Genomic DNA, 23,887 nt, shown 5'->3' on the forward strand with positions numbered 1-23,887 from the left:
TCATCAGCCGAAGCTGACAACATCATCATTAGAGCTTCATGTTACTTCCAAGATATATTTCGAGGCACGATATACTGTGGCGATAGCCAGCGATAGTCAGAGAAGAGCAGGGAGTGGTGTTGGAAGGAATGATAAGACAAACACGTTTCACAGGAGCTGTGGACAACCATCATCGTGTTTTGGCTCGGCGGCATATTCCTCTGGAGAAAAGGCTCTAAATGACAGTATAAATTAGTTTAATTCATTTTGAGACTCAAATTTCTCGCGTTTCTCAAGTAACAATTTGATGATCGCAGTAGGAGCACCATGCCCAGTCGGAGCCAAACGCCAAGCGAGTCGGAGGCTTTGGAACTCCGACAAGTATAGTTACTCTTCGCGGTTTTTCGATTGGCCAGGAAGATTGAAAATCCGCTCCGTGGCTTCTCACATGTCTGACTCAACGGCTCCATACAAAATGACCCATGCAAGTCTACACGGTCTCAACCTCTCCAAATCCACCATAAATGGAGATTGAGGATCCAATATCCGTTGACCTAAGTCTTGAGAACTCCACTATTGCAACTTCTTCATCATATGTCGCCTCTTTTACTACCGGTGACAACATTGAGGGCACGGCTATTATTCGCTCGCGTGCGAACGTACGTTTTGACGAAGTTGACCTATTTTTTCTAGGTACGTCTCCAGGATCAAGAAATCTCATTCTCTATTCTTGATAAGCCTCGACGTTACCATTCAGCTTCACGGTCAGCTAATTCAAGACTTTAGGGGACGAACGTGTAGGAGCACGGCATGACGATGCGTATCGCCAACTCCTCAACATATGTCACTCAGTGAAGGGTGACTTGCTTCCCACTCCCAAAGTTTTTATAGAAGGTCGGAAATATCAACTAAAATTCGCGTTCTCTGTCCCCGATAAGCTACCTTCGCACGCATGCAACCATAACACGGCCAGTCAAGTTGTAAGGAATACTCATCTTCACCTCCCCCCAAGCTTTGGAGACCCTATGGTTGCTGGATATGGTGGTAAACTCCGAGATGACTATGCGCCCGCTACATGCCGAATTTCATACGCTTTAATGATTATTATTCGTCGCCATCACCCGGTGTCTGGAAAGATGGACCCAATTTTTACGAAGAAATTAAGGATTCGTATTAAACCCGCAACATTAAATCAAACGCATCTAACAGGGCAACGCTCCTTTGACTCCGGATATTTTCCATTACGTGAAGATATTGCGGTTCGAACGAGTCGCTCCAAGACAGTTATTGGTGGTTTATCAATGTTTATAGATGATTCTCTCACCTTTTGGCTTCCTTTGAGAGATGCTGGTAGTTTTGTCAACGGCGCTATCCGTATACGGGCTCTATTTCGAATATCAGAAGCAAGCCAAGCTCTACCTGATTTTGAGTCTGTTGGAGGCTATATTGTGTCCACAACCTTCATTGAAGCTTGTGGTCACGGTGAATTTCCAAGAAAGAAAACAACCTCGTTTGGCAGGGCATTGAATTTTCAGGAAACAAAATTTCCTGCATTTTCTCATTCTTTTTCGTCACTAGACTGGACTAAAGTTGAAGATGATTGTTATGCTGCGGTCCTCTTGGTTCCTGTTACGCTTCCGCGCCAGAATTTCATCACGACATTTTATTCATGTTTCATCTCTCGGGAATACACTCTGCAACTGAAAGTCAAACTCCAAAGTGGATCTTCATTGCGCTTTGAAGTTCCGATTCACATTTTTGCACGACAAGATCCATCGCATCTGCCATCATATGATGCAGCAGTAACATTGGGTGCCTGAATTCATTTTTCTCGTTGACCAATCCTCAATTTCTCAATAAAGGTTTTAGGTTTAGGTTTATGAACTGTAGCCAGTGATAGCTTCATTCATCTTGAAATAGACAAATGTACATATCGATGAGAAATTATGAACCTGCTCTCAAAAAGTTCCTTCTGGGCGCTTCTTTGCCTTCCCCGGGTCTTTGAGACAAGGCGCAACAAATATATCGCCACGTAAGACACCACGCGAAGTATGATAGGAAACTACAAGCCAAAGTATCACAACTATGACAGAAAGTATCTGCGATATGTTAGAAAATCCTTGAGGCTTAAATTTAGATAGGGAAGACTACGATACCGTTCCAAGTACTTTGAAAAATCGAGATGGCATATCCTGGCCCATGGTGCAGGTACAGGTGGTAAAGACACCAAGTGGAAAGGTCAAAGCCCACCATCCCACATTAAAAAAAAATTCCTCGTTCTTATCAAAGTTGCAATGGCAAATGATAACCACACCAAACTGAAAGCCCACAAGAGAATTCCAGCCAAAAAACCGAGGCTATAGAATACTTCCCCTGTGTAAGGACTAAGTACGTTTGTCAGAGGGAAAATCTTTTGTGCAATTTTGCCAAGTTTCTGAATGCTATTGGTTTGGGGGGGCAAGTTAGGATTCCTTCTGGTCACGGTGTTATAGGAGATGAACAGACAGACCCAAAACCACCCTGGCCAAGAGGACCCAGTGGAAGAAATACACTAACAAGCATGGCTTTGGGAGGTAACTTGTAAAGCATCAAACGTTGCAAATATATGCAAATTATCATCATGGCGAGTGGAACACCAATGCCCCAGAGGATATAGCTCACAATTATTGTCGCAAGGGCAATTTGTGGATTCGGCAGAACATCAGCGACAAGTGCGCCCGAGGCAGCAGCAACAACACAAGACACAACTGGTAAAAGCCAAGAAGCGGTCATTGAGGGCAAATCGAGTCCGTTATTTTTTGTCATTCTAGGTCACCAAGTCAATATAATCAGAAGCTCATAGAATTGGCTGTCACGCACAATATAAAGGGTATTCCTATTGCCACCAAAACTGATACCACAGAATCGAAGATCCAGAGTGCCCACACAAAATAAGCAGCACCGTCACCCCAAGTTGGAACACAGACAAAGCAGAACATGTTGATAATTGTTGCAAGACCCATAGGGAACGTTCCGAGGAACAAGGATTGTACCGGGTGGGTTACCATAACCCTAAAGATAGTTGGGTACAGAACATAACGAATCACGGTCATCATGAGAAAGATAGCGAAACATCCTACATTCAGTACAAAAAAAATAATGGAAATGTAGTATAGCCATCGCCCATTATAAGGGAGTATGTTTAGGAGGATGGAAACAATTCCTGTTCCCATATTCACGGAGAACCAACTTCCAGAAGTTTTAGCATTCAAATCCAAAAACAATTTAACATTTTAACTTACGCCGGAGTGAAGTTTCTTATGATTCTTTGCCAGCCGACATCATGTTTAGATCGCACAGGAGGTTCAGAGGCTTCTGGCAGTGGAATGTCTTTTCTTCATCATGATGACATCTCTGGCTTGAAGGGACATTATCGAGTCCATGCGGACTAGAATTAAGAAACATATTGAAGCATATATTTTAAACTCTCGGAAGAAGCGAGAGCAGAAGAAGCAAGGGCAGAGGAGAAAGAGAAAGATACTGAAGGGGATTTTGCCATATGGATGCAAATTATTGAATTCATCATCATTTTAAACCTCCAGCGACTCACGATGTCGGCCGAAATGAAAAAGTTCTCTTCAACCAAATGGGTACATTCTTTTGTTCGTTCACATAAAAAGTCGCCGGTATATGGGTCGAAAGTGGATCGCCGACAAGAACACCAGTCGCCGACTACTTACTTCAATCCCCGGCAGAGTCGATCCAGGCGGCAACAATAAAACTACTTCCGAGTTTGTCAAAAGTTTTAGAGTGCTGCAAATCAAATTTACTATCTATGCAGTTTTATAATGGAAGCTATTTCTTTGCGTCAATTCGACCTGAGATCAACATAAACAAGGCCGTCCAACTCTGGGAGAAGGAGAGTACCAGTCGGCTCCCTCAAATTATCCGTGGCAATAGGGGAGAGGTCAGATTATACTTTCCCTGAATCACCAAAATATCTGATCGTATTGAATTTCTTAGAAAGCAGGCCATATCTGGGTAGAATTCAGTCCTTTGATGATTCGATAGTGGGATCTGCGAAACTGATCTTTGGCCCTCAAATCCTGCCTCATATGGATCCGAGACAAAGCTGAGATAACCAAAGTACGGTTGACAACTTCAATTTATACTAAATTATAGGGTGATTTTCATATAGTAAGTTTAATAGCTTAAAGTCTGAGACTATTCAGTGTTCAAGGACGTCGAAATATCCTGTTTTGACTATGCCTTGGTCTATTACATGCGCAAATGGTTGGCGTGCCAGATCATGAGAACCAATATTGCCACTAGAGGAACCGCAACTGCCCATGGCATCCAGAATTTCTTTGCACCAGGCGAGTATTCATCGCCCATTGAGAAAATGGCGGCGACAAGTGTGACAGGGAAAAAAACCGCAGCTGCAATAGAAAGCTGTAGCCCAAAACGCGCGTCGTGCAAACTGCGCAAGGCACTACTGAGGTTAATTGAATCAGTCACAATGCCGACAAGATTGTCGACCCTCGTTTCGCGCCGATCTAGTTCGTATAAAATAGCCTGGAAGTCTCTCGCAGCAATTCGAAGGCTCGATGGTATCTCAAAACTTGTATCATTGATTGTACCGCCCGGAAATCCCAAGCGCTCCAGATTCAGGCTCATTTCTTGCTTATACCACATCAGACGTCTTTGAAGAAGACCTAGAATGGATAATTTTTCATTATAATAGCTCAGCTCTTCTCGCCAGTCTGCCTTGCTAATGGCTTTTCCAGGTGGGGTAGCGCGCTTCTCTTTCGAAGTCAAGTCCAGAGTTGAAAGGGTTTTGAATTGCAAATCAAGAAATTCATACCAGTGAGTTGCGACTATCTGCTGTACGAACAATGTTGTATTGACACACTTGTCAAGCGCAGCATTTACTTGTCGTTCTTCGGCTTGTAACCAGTAGAAAATGACATCGTCAAACATCGATCGCCGACTTGGTGCCGACAAGTACTGGTTTGGCTGCCAGGGGCGAAGGTCATTATATCCTGAATGATAGGGTTTACTCCACTGGATTTGTGTCCTCCAAGGATCACGGTCGGTTTCTTTGTCAATAACATAGTAATACCCTTTCCTTGGTCCTACTTGAGAAGTGATTGGGGGGTCAACAAGGAGGATTGCTAATGTTTGTCAGGAAAAAAATCAAGATATCAGAATCGAAGCGTTATATGGGCATACCATTCCATGCACCTGATGAAGATTGACCTGTCATCGATGGTTTTTCATCACACCAGAAAGATACATTGTGTCGTACTACATCTACCTGGGTTTGTCGCACCCCTCGTACCGTCGCCAAATCTTGCCATTGCTCTATCTGACGAGAAGCAAGTGCAAATGTGCGGCGACGGTGTGTCTGCTTTTCAGTAGCGCGGCCATCGGTTTCTCGAAGCTCATAGTACCGCAGAGTAAAAGACTTGTTTGCATCTGTCAAGGATGGTAAGGTACGATGGGGTATGGTGTGGCTCCCTGAATAATGATATGCGAATAGATAATCTGCCATGACGATAGGATCTATCTGAAACACAGAGCCAAGCATTTCAAGACTCTCTTCATTCAAGTCCTCGAGCAGAAAAAGTCTGTTCTGGCATGGTATGTCTGCATTTAAACAGTCAAGGTAGTCTCGGAGATTCGTAGGATCACTCAGGTCCACAAATTCCGGCCGTTCGTTTCGCACAAATTCAATAACACCACATCGAGAAGTGGACTGCCTTGATGACAATGGCTGAGGAAGCCTGTGTGGAGCAAACCGCTCATAATCTGAGAAAAACTGAGTCAAGCACGGGAATCTTGAGCTCAGCTTTCTCGCACTATCGAGGTAAGATCCCATGATCGGCAAGGAAGGTGAATACTGCGTAGGTGCTAACTACTGACGTACGGGCACAAGTAGTGCGGAATGAAGTCTATGCCAATGCAGAATCTCCCAGGTAATCAGCAGCGAATGTAGGACTGTCTGTGTGTCGTGAAAGTCTGCTTTTGTCTTTGTTTTCCCATTGCGGGGCATAAGGTGTTCGCTCTGATTTGTTCACAGCCCCGCCTCCTCTTCTCGGTCTTTTGCCGGATGCTTTTCCCCACAGGCGACTACTTGGTCAAGCTCGCGGTTCCTAAAAGCGACTTGATATAGTATACATAACTGGCTGTATTTATTTCTTTGGTTTTCACGGATGATAAAAAAATGCCTTGGGTGGGGTTCCATGATATGTTTTGTCAACTAGGTCCTCAGGTATCCATTCAGGAATATATATATATCTGGCGTGGAATCTCCTAGTCAACTATGCAAGAAAGGTTTATCTCTCAATTCCATGCAGCAAGACAGGATAAGGTTGAAACAAAGCACTCTCTTTCCACACAAAGCACGTAAAACTTTCCGAGAGAAAAGAGAAGAAATTATCATAAAAAATTGGAAATCCTGCAATCCGATCCCTAAAATTCTGGCCAGTGGCGGGTAAGACGGGATCTACCAGAAATGTAGTAATGCAAAATCGAAGTCGATTGTGAACGACTAATAGAAAATTACTCACAAGAGATAAACAGTTGTAGAAAATAGAAGGGAAAATGAAAGGGAGAAAGGGGAAAAGCAAACATCTAGGTTTCACGAAATTGAGATGGGAAAGGACAAAAATAAGACAAAAAAGAATCCGTTAGCGACAGGATTCGAACCTGTGCGGGCGAACCCAACAGCTTTCTAGGCTGCCACCTTAACCACTCGGTCACGCTAACTGCTTGATGTACTTTGGAACGGATTTTGGAGTAATGAAGAGTCTTGCATCTTTGATGAAGATAGAATATCCTCTAGTGATGGTGACATGCGTACATAGCCTTTCGTTTCTTGATGTATCGTCTCCGGAAAATGAAAATTTATATCTTAACACAGAATCGCGAAAATTAATGACTCATAACATACACTTGACTTCCATGTGGACCTTTTTAAGCAGTTTCTGATTGCGTTTTCCTCGAGGTGTGCGACCACCAAGGTCCCTATTCAAGCTACGTATATTCATGAAGCTAGCCCCACGAAAAGTCCTCTGAAACCAAATATTTTTCGTCTTCTTACCTATTATTCTTTAACATGTTGAGATTTCTTCCTCGCAAGATCCATTTCATTGGTCCTTTAGATCAGCCCACGCTACATAGTGCCGCTCAATTGCGCAAAATGTAAGAACAGCATTGGTGATCGTTGTTATTTCCTTACTCACGTTAGATAATATTTGCGATCGGAGGTATCTAGAGCACTAATATTCAAATATTAGTGCGGATCTTCAAGTTCTACCTCTACTACTTATCGGCTTCGCCAGCTACCAACTTGATCGAACTAATATATCTAGCGCATTGACTGGCGGACTGGCCAAAGATATCAGGGTCGATCAGAACACAATCAACCTGGGAAATCAATTGATGTTTCTAGGTGTTATTGCTCTAGAAATTCCATCTAATGTTGTCCTGCACAAGGTAGGTCCCCCTAATCTATGCTTATGTCAAATGCGTTGACCATCGCAGATCGGCCCTCGCTGGTGGATTGGAGGACAAGTGTTCATATTCGGTGTCGTTGCAGCTCTTCAAATCTTCGTTCAGAATAGAACTGGATTTCTCTTAATGAGGATGATCCTTGGTCTAACGGAAGCTGGATACATCCCAGGAGCCCTGTTCACCTTGTCAACATGGTACACGAAACAAGAGATCACTAAGCGCATTGCCGTATTTTTCTTCGGGATGTTTGGGGGTACAGCAGTTTCGCCCTTGCTGGGAGCAGGGCTCTTAAAGCTGGATGGAAAGGGAGGTCTATCCGGGTGGCAATGGATTTTTCTCGGTAACTTCCCAGTAAACATATTGATAAGTATTCAGTGACTAAAAGATGGAAATAGTCGAAGGAATTTGGTCTGTGTTTGTCTCTCTGATGCTACTCTTCTTCCTTCCTGAGCGGTCGGGTTACGGAACAAGAGTAGATGGCAAGCTAGGAAGAACAAATTCCAGAAGTGAAGCAAAGGGCCACCAAACAATACCTCTAAAGATGGTGTGGAACACACTCACAAACATCTATAAATGGCCACATTTTCTTGCAACTGCCTGTGTTTTCTCAACATGGTCTCCATTAACAACCTATACGCCAAGTATTATGATGTCCCTAGGATTCTCAAGAATCCATGCTAACGCACTGACTGCTGCTGGAGGATTCCTTACACTACCTGTTGTGTTTTTCTTTGCCTGGTTGGGTGACAAAACAAAGACGCGAGGTCTTACAGTGATGATAGCCATCGTTGTCTATGTGATTTCACTCGTGGTTCTGAGAACCATGCAGCCACATGTCGGTAGATGGAGTAAATTTGGACTTTGGACGACTGTCAATGGACTTGCTGTTGGCTACCATCCTATACATAATGCATGGATACAGATGAATAGCCGAAGCTCGGAGGAGCGAAGTATCAATTTAGCGTAAGTTGATCCTAAGAGAAAAACTTGTTCATATCTAACAGGCCAATCTTATAGAATGTGTGAGAAAATATCTATGTTTGAAAATGAATGATTTCTTACTAATTCTTGTCAAGTTGTTATGACTGCTACCAGTGGCTTGATGGGAGGAGCTCAAATATTTCGTCAGGACGAGTCATCGGAATTGTATCCCAGAGGCATTCTGATAATGATCTGTCTGACGCTAGCCGGGCTGACTCTGACTTCATTGCAGGAGCTTATCTACTTTCTCCAGAATCGCACCGTCAGGAAGAGGTCTGGCTCTGAGGAGCCCTACATGCTTTGAGTAAACTAAAAGAGAGTTTAGGTATCACAATAGTTGAATTCAGTACGGAACGAATATTATACCCAAAGCGGGTCTTGGTGGTATCAGAATATGTAACTATTACCTAGTGTACTTCATTTGATCTATTCCGCGAGGAACTTGAACGTACTGGGTAAAGATAGAAAGTAAACAGCCGAATTGACCCAAACAGGAAGGCCTGTACACGTGACTGGAAACATCGGGAGAGAAGGTCAGGTGACTAAATTGTGGGCCAGTATTAACACGTGATATTATGCAGAAAGATCGGAAATTGGAGATGTTGGACTCCATGCAAGAATTGTTGCATATTTTCTGATCCTGGAGAAGGACATTTTAAGTCTGAAGCCAAATTAATTTGGCGCAGAACCATCCACTTAGCTCTGTACAGCTCCTGAATGATTGCTTGCCTGTGAAACTAGGCCGCTAAACCAGCCGGTTTTCACCGAAGTCAGCTTGCCCGCCCGCCGCAGCCAATCAGCGCAAGGGTTTTACCCAATCCTCCCCCCAGCGAGAAACTTGACCTTCGAACCTCAACTCACACCTCTCGACAAGCACTTCTCCTGTGCACCACCACCCCTCCCCCCTCCCCCTCTTCTCGCACCTGCGAATCCCGCCCCTTCCCATCCATCGCCCATCGATTGGAGGGTTTGAATTCGTCATGCTGGGCCGTTCCCTTCCGCGCGTGGCCACCCGGGCCTTCGCACGCCAGCCTGTCGGCAAGTCCACGGTGCGCTCTTACCACCCCCGACCAACCCATTGAGTCCTGCCGAAAAGGGCAATGGCTTCGCTATAGCTTGCTTGTGCCGACTAAGAGAGTTTTACTAATGAAATTTGACAGCGTGCCTCTTCCACCGCCGCCGGTGCCGAATCCGCCAGCTCCCCCTTCTACCTCACCCTCACTGCCTCGCTCGCTACCGCCGTGGCTGCCGGTTCTGCCACTTACCTCTATGGCCAGGAGGCTTTTGCCATGACCCCTGCTGAGGAGGGGTGAGTTTTGTTTCCCCCCAACTCGCGGGCGACCACCCCGGTCGTCCGCTAGCCCGAGAGCCGAGGATTGTGCGATCCGGGTTGCGAATGACAATCGGACTAATGCATGCTTTTCCATCTAGTCTGCACCCTACTCAGTACCCATGGGTGCACCAGCGCTTCAACAAGACCTTCGACCACGCTGCGTGAGTGATCAGTCCCTGATCGACCATACCACCGATGTTCGTTACTAACTTGGAATTTTTTCTCCGTTGTTCAGCCTCCGCCGTGGTTTCCAGGTCTACCGTGAAGTCTGCGCCAGCTGCCACTCCCTCACCCGTGTGCCCTGGCGTTCGTTCGTTGGTGTGATGCACACCGTCGATGAGATGAAGGCCTTCGCCGAGGAGAACGAGTACGACACCGAGCCCAACGACCAGGGCGAGATCGAGAAGCGCCCCGGAAAGCTGTCGGACTACATCCCCGCCCCCTACAAGAACGATGAGGCTGCCCGTGCCGCCAACGGTGGTGCTCTTCCCCCAGATCTCAGCTTGATCATCAAGGGCCGTCACGGTGGTTGCAACTACGTTTTCAACCTGCTGACCGGTTACCCCGATGAGCCCCCAGCTGGCGCCAGCGTTGCTGAGGGCATGAACTTCAACCCTTACTTCCCGGGTACCGGTATGTGAAAGATTATTGAGTCAAAATTCGCAAAAATTGCAGTTCTAATGCGGATGATCTAGGTATTGCCATGGGTCGTGTTCTGTTTGACGGCGTTGTTGAGTACGAGGACGGCACCCCCGCTACCACCTCTCAGATGGCCAAGGATGTTGTTGAGTTCCTGAACTGGGCTGCTGAGCCTGAGATGGATGACCGCAAGAAGATGGGTGTCAAGGCCATTGCCCTCCTGTCTGGTCTGTTTGCCATCAGCGTTTGGGTCAAGCGCTACAAGTGGGCCCCGATCAAGGCCAGAAAGGTCGTGTACAGCCCCCCGATCGGCCCCCGCCGCTAAATGTGATGATTGCGAGGCCTGTATGAGTTGGAAAACGGGGAGAGACTGACGAGGCTATGTGACCCATTGGGTATTCCATGTATTATTGCCCCGTCGGTGTTATCGCCTGGAGAGATCTCTTTCGTCATCTTGTTTTTGTGTCTAGGGTTGCTGCCCTTTTTGTTTTGTTAGAACGCTCCCCGGCACACTTGTATCTGTATCCTAGATATATTCCTTTTTTTACCCTTCCGAAAACCGTGTGCTCGAGGAGTCAACTGAATTTAATTTCCTTTGTGAATGATTTTTCTGCGTGGCTTCGAGATTATCGTATGAGTTCCATTATACATGTAAAATTGGGATAGATGGGGTATAGATGGGGTCAAGGTGAAACGCCAAAAACAGTATGCTTTATATTGATTCTATGTACATGGAATAGTCGTGCATAAATGGGTGTAGAAATAGCACAGGCACGTTTAAGCAGAAGGGGTATCTTCCAAAGTTCGCTCACCGTCACCGAATACCGGCTTGAAGAAATAATCATAGCTGGCCCACACTGCTACCATAATCATATTCGAGTAGGTGATCAGCCACGGTGGACTACGGCCATCGGGCCCTGCACACTTTCTCGACAGACCGAGCAGAGAGAGCATTAAAGGGCCCCACATCACAAGGAAAGTAAACTTGCCAATTTTCTGACGGAATGTGGTAATTTGATACGAGTGAATGTTTGAGAGATAGGTCTGGTAGGACACGGGCAGGTCATGTTCCGAGGCACCGGTGACGAGAAGATTCAAGTATCGGGCGGAGGGTTGGGCATAGTTGGGATCAGGACGCGTATGCGGGCTGATATCACCAAATAATGAGGAATTGTGACATGACGTATGTGCCACAGACGTGTCGTTTCTCTGTGGAGTTTCACTCTTTTTACGAGCGTCATCCGCCGCTGGAGAAAGCAAAGTGTGTGCTTTGAAAGCTGCAGTGGTAGGGTGATTCGGTACCGGATCGGTGGACTTGTAGCCATTTGCGAAAGCATAGCAGTCGATGACAATATCTCGATAACCCCCGCCACCCCCTTCCGTAGCAATGATCTTCGCGTAGTCGGCCAGAGTCACTTCATAAACGACTCCCACAAGAGGTTTGTGCCAACTGTTCCGATTGTCCTCGAACCCTCGTAGCTCCCGCGTCTCGGTCATCAGGGGCACCTTTTCTGACATGAAATCTCGGTCTGTCACCACCGAAAAGTCATCTTCCGACTCGGTATCCTCCGTATCCGCACTACTGGGGTCTCGAAATTGTGTTCCTGCGAAACAGGGCTCCGCATATGGGATTCCGGGGAGATCGAACGTTAATCGAAGCTCTGGGACAAGTACGGGAATCTGAGAGAGGGGTTTGATTCCACGCATGCCACAGAAAGTTTTGGAAGCCAAGTTGGACCCGTATGCGAGATAAAGCACCGTTTCCTCTTCTGCAGCCGTCCCAGTGAGATCTGCTCCGCTCTCCTGTTGTTCCGCGACCTTTTCGGAGAGATGTGCATCCTGATCAAGGGACGAAGCAATGATAGACGCTCGACGACGATCCGAAGTTGTGGTAGGAAGGGTAAAAGGACCGGGACTGGCGGTTCGAGTCAAACCAGGTAAAAGACCTTGTAGTCGGTTTACAGACTCCATCCCACTGAAGTGACATTGGGTGGCTGGTTCTGCTCCGTCGGCATCTCTTTTGGGGGTGTGATTGGGGTTCTGATTGGAAGCCATTGTTGATATCTCAAAGCACGACAGAATGGCGGCGCTTGCTGAACTGTAAAGGTCAGTTACGGAGGTTAGCCACTAATCAGCGTATTTATATGACAATAATAGCTCAGGCGCCCATCGGACGAACTGGTGCGTCGCATATTGGCGGCAGCGAACCAGAGCCATTGCTCAGATGGATCGTCCGCGATTAATAATCGCGGTGACGGAGCAATTGACTCGGCGCCGGGTAGAACGGAGTTGTAATGAGCCGAAACCCGTGGGGATACCAAGGAATTCCCAGCGCTTCATGTTTTTGAGTGCGAGAAAGCACGGGTTCGGGGTTGGTTTTTGCAGGCCGGCATGATCATTTTGAGGAGCTGTTTGAATCTTTCGGTCAAAGCCGCAGAGCTTTGCAGCATCGCAGGCAGAATATGAAGAGGTATTTCGTGCTCCTGTGCTGCCATTCATTTGTCAGATTTACCTTGGGGACAGCATAGAGACAAGTAGCTTCACTTACGATTGAATCATGCTGGACTGGAGGTTGATGTAGAGACATCATGTGACGCTCGTAGTTGCCCTTGAAATCACTCAACCTCAATGCATCATCTCATCGTCGAAGAAACCCAACTTCAACATTTTCGTGGACCCGTCTTCGCTGTTGAATTTCATAGCAACTCTCGAGCGTCAAGTGAAGTGAAGTGTGAGTGGATGTTGCAAGCAGCCAAGTAGGGGTCGATTTGTCGATAAAATTGTCAGGGCAACTGGTGATTTTCTGCGGCTGATGAGATCTCGATACAGCTTCAGAGATTCGATTGAGCTCCGACGGGTATCTCCAGCTGACTACGGACTGACACTTGACAAACGGAGGTTGAGCCTACACTTGCTCTGTATAGCCATGCATCACACCCGATGTTATTAATACAACCTCGGAAAGTATCTGCGGCATTCCTCGAGTTAGACTCAGCAGGTGTGATTCGGGACATGGATCGGAAGGCACGGCGGGTGTCGTCTGGAACAAGAAAGGGTATTCTTCCCTATAGTGCCTGATAAGACAAAGTCGGCAGCTAAAGAAGACATTCTAGCGAGAAGTCAGGGAAGGGAAACTCCAGAGAAAACAAAGGGTGGTGGTTCAAATTCAGGTTATCACACTCGGCCAGAAGTGGGGGATTCGTCACACTTGGCCCATCTTGCGCAAAAGACAAGCCAGGCTAGTTCCACTGCAGCCCACGAGGCGACCATTGAGCATGTTGCATCGTCTGAGGAGAGGCCTCAATGGCAGAGGGCCGGCGCCTCTTCTCTAAACAGCAACTTCTCAACATCCCTGCCTATTGAAGAATATGCAGAGGATTCATTTTCAGCCCAGGAGGTGGGACGTCATGGATTCACGGGCTTTGAAGGCGAAACCTCGGTTGCATCTATATCCGATGGAAACTCTGGCCATCAGGATGTCCATGGCAATAAACTAGACGAGACAAACATTGGTTTATCTAATCCAAAAATCGATCGGCGGCGACCGAAGACTACCACGTCAAGCATCAAAGGTCCTGTGGAGCATCATGGCCCACGCCGCTCCACCCGTTGCAGATATACTATGAACGTCTACACACGGACTGAGGTTGATTTGAACGAGGCCTTACGCCCGATAAATGATGATGAACTACTCAAACCTGTGAGCGATTATGAGGGAACGGCTGTATCATCTCCATATCCGGAATCGACTGCTATGCTGGGCAAATCTGGCCAACAAAAAAGGAAAGCGCCCAAAACGAAGTTGGGACAAGGAAAACGCCACAAGTCCAAAACCAAAGTCAGAAAAAACGATCCTCATAACCTTGAGCTTCCTTTAGCGACCGAAAATAGTCGCATGTGGATGCCAAAATCGCTCGAAGCTACTGGAGTTTGCGGTTCACAGTCTTTGATTGGTCAGTTTGACAGAACACAGACAATGGAAAAAATCAACTTATCCAGCGAAGCTGGCATTTCTGTTGGAGATCAGAAGGGTTTACAAGAGCTGGATCGAATGGAAGAGATAGCCATGTTACCCGGGATCCCTGAAAAACCGGGCTGTTCAACCCTCAATATCAAGTCACCCAGATTAGATGGGACCGATCGAAGCGAAGGCCAAGAGAAGCCAGAAGGAGAAAGATACGGAAGAGGGGAAAAGGTTGGAAAAATGCTGACTGAAGCACTCCGAGAAGCTGGATTACATATCGGATTATCTCCTAGGGTCGAACATCGGCTCTCTCCCGCCCGAATCCCTTTGATTGAACCGAAGCATGAGACATCCGATAGCCCAACCCAGGGACTTCTTCCTGTGCTTCCGACTTGTTCATTTCCTCCAGATTTCGAAATGGGAAGAAGCCAGATGGACGACCTGCTTGCAAATCATGGCGGTCTGGAGCAAGATGAGGCTCTATTGGCTTCAAACATCGTCCATTCTACACAAAAGATCGTAATGCGATCACAAACAGATGGTCTCAATGTCTCTGACCAATCGTTCCTGGTAAAATTGCCAGAAGCTCCGAAGTCAGAGGAAACAAGAACAACGGACGCCCTTCAAAAGGATTCCGAAGAAGGCATGCAGCCTCTTCAAAGCGAGGCTGATTCCTCTTTGCAGAGCTTAGCAGTGGAAGCAGCCCAGAGCCACCTCGTAACAGTCCCAGCCCAGGCCGATAGAAGCGAGCATACCCCAGAATCGCAGAGGCCGTTACTGACACTCAGCATCCCGAAAACAATGCCAAAGAATACCCTTGTTGACTATAATGGAAGCCCCCGCATCCGGATCCAATCAGAGATAGAAAACGACATTGGCTCATCTGACTTGCCGAGTCGACCGCATGCTATCGGTATAGCTGGTTCTAGCTCCAGTGAATATGACCGAGACTCTGATTCAGATTCTCTAGATGACAGTCCCCGAACATGGTCGAAATACAAACGAGACATGTTCATGCAGTATGGAATTAGTCCTGAAGAGCTGACCCCGGGAGAGAAACTGAAGAATCCGTTCAAAGATTGTATTAGGGTCGATCTCAGCAATGTGGGTCAGATCGGCACAATAGCTCCCCAAGAGGACACCGAGGACTTACCTGTCCAGAACCATGATCAGGCTGATTTGCCACTGGTTTCTGATAATGGTAGTTTAATTTCAGAAAAGAGAATCCACGCTGTTGACCCAGAGGAGGCTTCGACGGTGATAACGAGTTCTTCTCAATACATCATTGATGAAATCCGAGCAAAGGTGGGCCAGATCCACAGAGATCCTTCTAGGCCAAAACCTATGGAAGCGTCCGGCGCCGAATCATGTCCAATGCTTGAACATGGTGACTCTGATCCCCTTGAATGGATCACTGCTCTGCAGATCGCAGAGAGAAGTGCACACAGTGTATTGCTAGAGACCAACCAGGTATATTGCGTCAATTTTAGGGCTTCGGCGTGGGGCCATGCTAAAGCGTTATGACAGCATCTATCGAGCGATCTCGCGGCGGAACAGAATTCAATTCGTCAGGTATTGCAGATCCTCCGACAAGGATGTAATCACATTCTCGACGACTTGTTCAGGGCTCAGCAAGTGCGCATGGAGCTGTACCGCCAACAAATGTCCTCTGTCAAGGAACAGCACTCCCAGATCTGCCAGGAATTGATTCGGGGGCTACAGGAGCTAGACCATCGGGTGCAGCAGGAACCGTAGGAGCAGCCTCGGAAGCTTGCCCCATCTTAGCCGCATGGAATTAAAACCGTAGTTGTTACTTGGGCTGTGGGGACGGAGATTGGCGCCGCTCACCGAGGATCACGTGTGTCCGTTTTTTCGATTGACTCATTCTTTTTTGACGCCAGGGATCAACGTGTACTTATTTTTAAATAGTTTATGCCGGTGGGCGACTAATTTACCTTTGTATTCTTCTCAGTTCTAGTCAATTGCTCGGTTCTGCCCCTATTCTAAGTCCTCTGTTCCCCTGATTTTTTCCGTCCTTCCCCAGCACTTTACCCCGCCATGTCGGTGAGTCGGCCCCTCTTAGCAAGCTACGATACCGGGACGCCTATTGACCTAGAACCAATCACTAGTTCTTCATTGAAAATCCCAACGTGGGCAACCAGAGCCATCTGGAAGACTCTCGAAGTATGTCTGCAATAATCAAGACCCAATTGACTCTCTGAAACTCATCTCTGGCGCAGTTCTCGGCTACAACCCCCTCACCCCACCCAACCTCCTCCAGCATGAGATCGCATTGACCGAGAAGTCCCGGCAGACGGTACTGCAGGGACGTGAGGAGGCAGTCGCGATTGTGAAGGGTACCGATGGCGAGAAGCAGCGTCTGATGGTCGTCATTGGCCCTTGCTCGATTCACGACCCCGACATGGCGCTCGAGTACTGCGATCGCCTAATGAAGATGAAGGAGAAGTACGCCGATGAGCTGCTGATCGTCATGCGTTCCTACCTGGAGAAGCCCCGCACTACCGTCGGGTGGAAGGGTCTGATCAACGATCCCGATATCGATAATAGCTTCAAGATCAACAAGGGTCTGCGCACCTCGCGCCAGCTCTTCGTTGACCTGACCAACAAGGGCATGCCCATCGCTTCGGAGATGCTCGATACCATTTCCCCTCAATTCCTTGCTGACTGTCTTTCCGTCGGTGCCGTCGGTGCCCGCACCACTGAGTCCCAGGTCCACCGTGAGCTGTCCTCGGGTTTGTCCTTCCCCGTTGGTTTCAAGAATGGCACCGACGGCTCTCTCGACGTCGCGGTCGATGCGATTGGCGCTGTGAAGCACCCTCATCACTTCCTGTCTGTTACCAAGCCCGGTGTTGTGTCTATCGTCGGCACTGTCGGCAACCCTGACTGCTTCGTCATTCTGCGCGGAGGCAAGAAGGGCCCCAACTACGATGCTGCCAGTATCAAGGACGCCAAGGCCAAGCTGGAGGCTAAGGGCCTGCCACCCCGTCTGATGGTGGACTGCAGCCACGGTAACTCCGAGAAGAACCATAAGAACCAGCCCAAGGTTGCCGCCGTGCTGGCTGAGCAGATTGCCGCTGGTGAGACCGCCATTATGGGTGTTATGATCGAGAGCAACATCAACGAGGGTGAGTCTGCACTGCGTAATATAGTTAATTTCATCTCTACGCGCAAGATTGCTAACGAAATAACAGGCAACCAGAAGGTCCCGCCCGAGGGCAAGGCTGGTCTCAAGTACGGTGTCAGCATCACAGACGCCTGCATCCACTGGGAAGATACCGAGTCCGTATTAGAAGTCTTGGCCAAATCCGTTCGCGCTCGCAGAGAGAAACTGAGCGGAGCTAACTAAGCTAACTATGTTGGTATTTTCCTTATCTTTTTCGGCCTATTTTCATAACACCCAGATGTAATAATGGGGCATTTTTACGAGCGAACTGCGTTATCAGAACTCTGAAAAAGTTATAGTTTCTTTCAATTTTACTTCTCTATGATCTTCAAAGAGATTTAGTTTCTCAAACGAAGCCCTATCTTGATCCTGCCGTCTTCTAGCAATGTTGTGAGAAGACTAATGTAGCACTTTATGAAAGAACGCTCGCTCGAGATATGAACTAATTGCTCCTTATTTCTCAAGAGACACGGTCTTCCTGTACTTTGAAAGAAGGAAAAAAGAATTTATATTCAGACCAATTCTGTGGTAATGGTTTATATGCAAGACATCCCATATAATCGAAAAGTAACGCATATGACAATAGACACTGTCGTGGCTGCAGAATGAAAGGTAAGTAAATAATGAGGACAATGCAGACGAAAATATTTGTAATCTTTCATCTCCCAATGGTCAGCCGTCGGCTCTCCATCGACCCTCCCGCGGCCCTAATTCAGGGATCTTGAAATCCACAATGCAGGCTGCAAACGACGGACGACGAACCGTTGGTTCCTCACTCTGGGCCATCGCCGTGGCTGCAAGGCCAGATGGCTCAAAACCACCTAATGCCATGCTCGGCACGAAGCGACTCGTACCATACCGGCCCGCGAACGCGTCGCGCAGCTCAGCTGCCTTGCGCTTGCGCGAGCCACGAAGAGACAGGGAGCCCAGCTCAGACCGATCAATAAGCCGTGATGATGCCGGCCTCCCATCCGGACCAACCGTCACAATCTTGCATGGAATATCGGCCGCAGTCCGCGCCGCAGATGAGACCGTATCGACGTCGAAAACGCGCGCTTCCCCCGCCGCACTAAATGCCCAGATTCTGGCGCCGCCACTCGACGACTGCAACGCCAGCTCGACCAGGTTGTCCACGCGCCCGATCTCCTTGCCGTAGATCTTAAATGGCCACATCATCGCCGTCGGCCGGTAGCTGACACTCAGCAAGAACTCCCAGTCGCCATTTTGGTTCTGGACCAGGCTCTCGCGGCGCTTGCGGAAGCGCTCGGTGTCGACGAACCAGTCGCGCGCCAGGTCGCTGTCGCCCATGACGCCGTCGCCTTGGCGTTCGCGCTCCTTGCGGATGACGTTGAAGACATCCAGCGGCACGGAGTACAGCACGATGCGGTCATTGTAGGCGGCCACGACCCGCAGGCCCCAGCTGAGATCGGAGCCAACGGTGAACACGGTAGGCACACGCGCGTTGTTGATATTGTCCGAGAATTCTCGTCCATCTTTACCAAAGGGTGGGACACATACAAATGCGCGAGTGAGACTGGTAGGCCCGCCGATGGGGGCGTCGGAGCCGATACAGAGAAGTCCGGTGCGAGGCTCGACGAAGATAATGTGGAAGCCGTCGTTGATGGGGACGGCGCGGTAGTGGTGACAATGGGTTGCTCGGACGAGACTGAGATTGGACGTATTTGGGGGCGTCGCCGACTTAAGGATTGTACATCTGCGAGATGGAATTGACATTTCTTTGGGTGGTCTGGATACGGGGACTGCCGGCATGCGCATTCGTGAACACCTGGTCCAGTCAGTGAAGAAATAAGACGCAATTCCATCGGGCTCTCAGGCGTGCTGGGTAAGAAGTGCAGAATTTCTGATGGCTGAGACATAGGAAAATTTCGGCGTTGGTCTTGGCCGGTGGTCTCATCGACCCAGTGGACTTCGATGCCTCTAGCACATCCAAACGCTACGCATCGACGGCCAGGACAGAGTGCGATAGTTCGCGGTGGGTGGTCCTCAGAGCAGACATTGTAATAGTAATGAGGCGAGATATTGTTGATGGAATTGGAATTGAGGGGTGTCTGAGGGGTGTTCGCTGTCAGCCCAGCGGACACGGAAGTGTTGGTGCTCGGCCTGGACTCTGAAAGATCCACGTCGCACACCATTCCAATCCGATTCCGTAGTAATGCTGCGATCACACTGCGCGGTGTAGTTGTATCTAATGTGGCGGATAGGACCTCGTAGGGACATGATATGCTCGTGATCGGCACTAGGTCCGTGTCGTTCGAATCTACCGAAGACATGAATTTGGGTGTCCGTTGGAGGAGCTGGAATACGTAGATCATGCAGCCAGCAGTTACAAGCAAATAATTGCCGCAGCTGCTTATGCTGAAAGTCGACGGGGATTGCTGGACTTCATTTCGCGCTGCCTTGGACAGAATATGCGAGAGGCCGGCATGGGCTTTTACCTTGGATAGGCCTTGTGATAATCCAGAGAAGTCGATGACTTCCGAGGTTATAAAACCGGGTCTCTCAACATTTGATTTCCGCCCAGAAAGAAGGCACTCTGTCGCGAACCGGCGACTCATTTTCCATACATCGCTTTCCTCGCCGGATGAGCGGCGTCTAATCTGTTGTTTCGTAGCATCTTGCAGATATGCATCCCACCATCCTGCCCGTTTCAGCATGCCCTCCAGTAAATGTCGATTCAAACTCACACGCATCCATTGGGAGCATGTTCTTCGTGCATTATCAAAGTCGCGCGGGGTCAACATCGAGTATATTTGGAGCAAAATCTCCGGCGGTGTCACATTCGCGGCGGGAGGCGAAGAGCTGCCAGCAGCTTTAGAGCCATCATGGGACGTGAATACGGCTAAAGGGGTTTCGGGATTGCAGGAAAATTCGGGATTGGCGATTGAAGATGGTCGGCTTGATTGTGCGACATCGTCATGTTTGGTGTTGGGCATTTGTCCTGCCCCATAAATATCGGTCTCTGGCATCTGATCTGCCACATTGTTTTTGCGAGACCTTAAGGATGGCATGATCATCACTGCCGAAACCCACTCACTCCAACATGTATCACAAACAGCGGAGTGGGGTGATCATGCGCAAGGGTCTATGTGGGATTCGAAAGAAATGAAGATGTAGGCAACGAGATTGATGGCGGGCAAAATAAAAGCAAAAAGTGGTCGTTTAAGCTAGTCTACCAGGCCCAATCCGTAACGAGAACAGGTTGGCCGGCTATAGAAGTCGTATAAACGAATGACGGGGCAATTGGAGCGGACTCCACTCAGAAATTGAAACAAGCTTGTGGAGATCATTCACTAGAGCGTCGATAGGCCATTCGCGACGCCGCCCAAGACGATCGGATCGGATCTGTCAGCCACGATCTTATCGGCGGGGAAAAGCAGGCATGGTAGTATTGACTGAAGGCCTTTAGGTGTTAGAAATGGAGTTTGAGAACAACCGAAATCCACAGAGAGCAAAAAATATGTGGACTGGGTGCAAGGTTGTATTGGCCCGTGTGAAAGAAGAAACGGGGACGGCTGAGAGCGAATGCGGGAGTCGGAAGGAAAACCAGTTCATAAGGAATCTGATACAGCAAGGTTGAAGACCAATTCGACTAAATAAACTCCATAGAACCTCCTGGGGAGATGGAGGGAAATGAGGACGAGGCAAGGGTTTTCAAGTGCATGAGCCGAGCGGCACAACCCAATCGTATACCCCAGGCGAGACCTTCAATTTGCCATCGGGACCCAAGCTCAGCCGCGCTGACGTCGACACGTCCTTGTGAGACGCCAGGCGAGTCCTTCAGACCATGGACCAGATTGAAGGCGGGAGTCCGACAAACGGAGGTGGAGCCTGTCAGCATAGCTTCGACAATCAAATGAATGGACCGCCATCCGAGCCATCGCGGCGATAGACTCTCGCGCAGAACCACGGACCGGGCTCGGGCGGCGTCGCGAATGGACGAGTCAGAAAACGCGATCAGAGCGAGCGGAGCCAAGCTCTGGAATGGAAGGCAACGAGACGGGCAGCTGTGTCGTGCTTTCTGAAGTATGAAGTTAATCCAGGATTGGTTGGTTGTCAGGCATTACAGTCAATTGCAACCAGGCCAGCCATTCAGGGACTCGGCAGTCCCGTCGGCTTCGCGACCAGCGGACAATCATCATGCAACTCTCCCATCAAAAGTGGTCCAAGTGCATTGCGCATTCCCGACGCTGTGGGGATGGGGGCCATCGTGAGACCGTGAAGAATGTGCCCGAAGCGACTCGCCGCATGCAGCGAGGAATCTCCCTATCGTTGAGGAAAATTCTAGAAATTCTCATCTATTATCGGATCGATCTATACTCATCGTGAAAGAAGTTTGGATTCCTCTATTTCGATTTAGCAAGACGTTGATTTCACCAGAAAAACCGCAGAACAATGATCTTGTTATTGTTGTGGTTTCCTTATGCAAGGCCCGGGAATGCGGTAAATGCGCACTAGATCTGCCCTGTATCCCGGTTTCCTGCACGCCATGTGGGCCTTGGGCTAGGGATTCCAAAAGCAGAGGTCCTTCAAAACAGCCGAGACCCATGAGCCGTAGGTGATGTATAACTTGTGTTCAGAATGTCTGTGCCATTAACGATAGCCGAAAGATGTAGCATGTATGCACTCGCGGGCCCCGGTTTAGGCCCGGCATTCGAGGATGAGCAGCCCGTCTCTGTCGGCTCCATAGGAAGGCAATATGGATGACCGCATGAATGAGAATGCTCCCATGCCCGCCTGATGTGCTCACCCGGACAGACATTGAAGTCCTCATTGGAAGTCTCTAGTCGTTCTATTGACGAGCAGAGAGGAGGCCTCAACATTTTGCCCACGCGACCAATTGACTCCTGTCACTGCCACGTTTGCCATGAAAGTTGAGACCCTTCGGAATGTGGCCAAAAAGCCTTCGAGATCTTCTCATGGGCCCGGCAGTGTAAGAAAAAAAGTCTAGAATTCGATGCGTGGAATGCCACGCGTGGAGGCTAACGACCTCGGGTATAGATTATCAACAACACACGATAGTGTGCTTCATGCGGGCTTCATTGCTGTTGCCTGGCAGACTTCTATCAGAATTTGTTCTATGAAATGTACTCGTCGCTGGAGTAGGTGCAGATTCTATTTCCGTCCTAATGCTGTGGCGCGCTCGCCCGCAACGCCCAAGGCCGAGGAAAACGCAGAGCGGACACCCTGCCGTTCCAGCTCTATTAGCCCTTGAATAGTGGCCCCTCCCGGCGATGAGATCTCTTCTCGCAATACCGACGGATGGTTCCCGGCTTCAAGGAGTTTGGCCAGTCCCAGTAGCGATTGGGTAATCATTCCTAAGGCATCTGATCGCTTGAGCCCTCCGGCAACCGCCTGATCCAACAGCCCGTCCACCGCCACCGTAAACAGAGCGCCAGAACAGCCGACCAAGGACCCGATCAGATCGAATTGGGACTCGGGGATCTCATGGGTCTTGCCGACATGATCAAAAAGCCATCTGGCAATTTGAACCGCCTCTCGATCGGTCTCTTGAGCTGGAGCCGCGACAACCGTCATGGATGCCCCCTCCCGGGCGGCGATATTGGGCATCGTTCGAACGACACGAACATTGCCCTTGGCACGCTCGCCTGTGTTGACTAGATCGCCACTGGCGGTAATGGCCTCTTGAGTAGACGCAGTATCCATCCCAGCCAGAATACTGACCAGAATCTTGCCGTCCAGCGCTTCCCGCATTCCATCTTCGCCAAGGATGGAGTGCATCACCGCGGGCTTGCACCCTAGGATGACCACATCCGAATTGCGGGCGGTGGTGAGATTAGCCGACTGATGAATGGCCACGCGAGATCCGTATGGAGCAAATTCATTTTCCAGCCGTGTAACAGATGAAGATGATGAGACTGATATCGAAATATCGCGGATGGACCAGTCAGGTTGGCTATTTTTTCGACTTTGAGTCTCTCCTTCCAGAATTCCTTTCAGGATGGCAGTTCCCATCTGCCCACATCCAATTATCCCTAGGTTGAAAACTTTTGCAAATGACATTGTTGTTCGGTAGCTAGATTGTCCTCGAGTCTTAGTGAGGGGAGAAATCTATGGCATCGCTTAAAAGATGATGGGGGGATTAAGGCGTGTGTTGAGTCAGCATTTTACGAGTTCCGGTTTCTTTTTTACTCCAACTTTCAAGCTGCGGGGTGAAAAACGGTGGGAGTGAATTGACGACTAGGCAAATTTTTCCATGGAGTACTTGAGAGATGTCTAGATCCCACAGATTCCTGGAACAATGTGTAAAATGCAACTATATTGAAACTCT

The 23,887-nt window shown here is 48.7% G+C and overlaps 10 protein-coding genes across 10 annotated transcripts; 6 read left to right on the plus strand and 4 right to left on the minus strand.

The window, feature by feature from the left end:
* Positions 1-503: 503 nt before the first annotated feature.
* On the plus strand, positions 504-834 carry N7462_008957 (uncharacterized protein; the record flags this gene model as incomplete). Its single annotated transcript, XM_057080671.1, has 2 exons — positions 504-638; positions 781-834. 2 exons carry the CDS (start codon positions 504-506, stop codon positions 832-834), a joined length of 189 nt encoding a protein of 62 aa, XP_056930999.1.
* A 3,402-nt stretch (positions 835-4,236) lies between these two features.
* On the minus strand, positions 4,237-4,938 carry N7462_008958 (uncharacterized protein; the record flags this gene model as incomplete). The annotated part of the gene is made up of 1 exon (XM_057080672.1): positions 4,237-4,938. The coding sequence occupies one exon, from the start codon at positions 4,936-4,938 to the stop codon at positions 4,237-4,239; it is 702 nt and encodes a 233-aa protein (XP_056931000.1).
* A 2,140-nt stretch (positions 4,939-7,078) lies between these two features.
* On the plus strand, positions 7,079-7,854 carry N7462_008959 (uncharacterized protein; the record flags this gene model as incomplete). The annotated part of the gene is made up of 3 exons (XM_057080673.1): positions 7,079-7,164; positions 7,260-7,458; positions 7,507-7,854. The coding sequence occupies 3 exons, from the start codon at positions 7,079-7,081 to the stop codon at positions 7,852-7,854; spliced, it is 633 nt and encodes a 210-aa protein (XP_056931001.1).
* A 7-nt stretch (positions 7,855-7,861) lies between these two features.
* Positions 7,862-8,742, plus strand: N7462_008960 (uncharacterized protein; the record flags this gene model as incomplete). The annotated part of the gene is made up of 2 exons (XM_057080674.1): positions 7,862-8,439; positions 8,553-8,742. The coding sequence occupies 2 exons, from the start codon at positions 7,862-7,864 to the stop codon at positions 8,740-8,742; spliced, it is 768 nt and encodes a 255-aa protein (XP_056931002.1).
* Positions 8,743-9,437: 695 nt separating this feature from the next.
* N7462_008961 (ubiquinol--cytochrome-c reductase catalytic subunit CYT1) lies at positions 9,438-10,754 on the plus strand (the record flags this gene model as incomplete). Its single annotated transcript, XM_057080675.1, has 5 exons — positions 9,438-9,506; positions 9,618-9,766; positions 9,889-9,951; positions 10,026-10,423; positions 10,486-10,754. 5 exons carry the CDS (start codon positions 9,438-9,440, stop codon positions 10,752-10,754), a joined length of 948 nt encoding a protein of 315 aa, XP_056931003.1.
* A 452-nt stretch (positions 10,755-11,206) lies between these two features.
* N7462_008962 (uncharacterized protein) lies at positions 11,207-12,484 on the minus strand (the record flags this gene model as incomplete). Its single annotated transcript, XM_057080676.1, has 1 exon — positions 11,207-12,484. The coding sequence occupies one exon, from the start codon at positions 12,482-12,484 to the stop codon at positions 11,207-11,209; it is 1,278 nt and encodes a 425-aa protein (XP_056931004.1).
* A 2,326-nt stretch (positions 12,485-14,810) lies between these two features.
* N7462_008963 (uncharacterized protein) lies at positions 14,811-16,148 on the plus strand (the record flags this gene model as incomplete). The annotated part of the gene is made up of 2 exons (XM_057080677.1): positions 14,811-15,863; positions 15,921-16,148. 2 exons carry the CDS (start codon positions 14,811-14,813, stop codon positions 16,146-16,148), a joined length of 1,281 nt encoding a protein of 426 aa, XP_056931005.1.
* Positions 16,149-16,451: 303 nt separating this feature from the next.
* On the plus strand, positions 16,452-17,760 carry N7462_008964 (3-deoxy-7-phosphoheptulonate synthase; the record flags this gene model as incomplete). The annotated part of the gene is made up of 4 exons (XM_057080678.1): positions 16,452-16,457; positions 16,523-16,577; positions 16,634-17,539; positions 17,606-17,760. 4 exons carry the CDS (start codon positions 16,452-16,454, stop codon positions 17,758-17,760), a joined length of 1,122 nt encoding a protein of 373 aa, XP_056931006.1.
* Positions 17,761-18,249: 489 nt separating this feature from the next.
* Positions 18,250-20,606, minus strand: N7462_008965 (F-box protein; the record flags this gene model as incomplete). Its single annotated transcript, XM_057080679.1, has 2 exons — positions 18,250-19,275; positions 19,362-20,606. 2 exons carry the CDS (start codon positions 20,604-20,606, stop codon positions 18,250-18,252), a joined length of 2,271 nt encoding a protein of 756 aa, XP_056931007.1.
* A 2,104-nt stretch (positions 20,607-22,710) lies between these two features.
* N7462_008966 (pyrroline-5-carboxylate reductase family protein) lies at positions 22,711-23,619 on the minus strand (the record flags this gene model as incomplete). Its single annotated transcript, XM_057080680.1, has 1 exon — positions 22,711-23,619. The coding sequence occupies one exon, from the start codon at positions 23,617-23,619 to the stop codon at positions 22,711-22,713; it is 909 nt and encodes a 302-aa protein (XP_056931008.1).
* Between the last annotated feature and the right edge of the window lie 268 nt (positions 23,620-23,887).

Source organism: Penicillium macrosclerotiorum, assembly GCF_028827735.1.
Source record: "Penicillium macrosclerotiorum strain IBT 26536 chromosome Unknown utg000008l_segment0_segment0, whole genome shotgun sequence".
Lineage (NCBI taxonomy): Eukaryota > Fungi > Ascomycota > Eurotiomycetes > Eurotiales > Aspergillaceae > Penicillium > Penicillium macrosclerotiorum.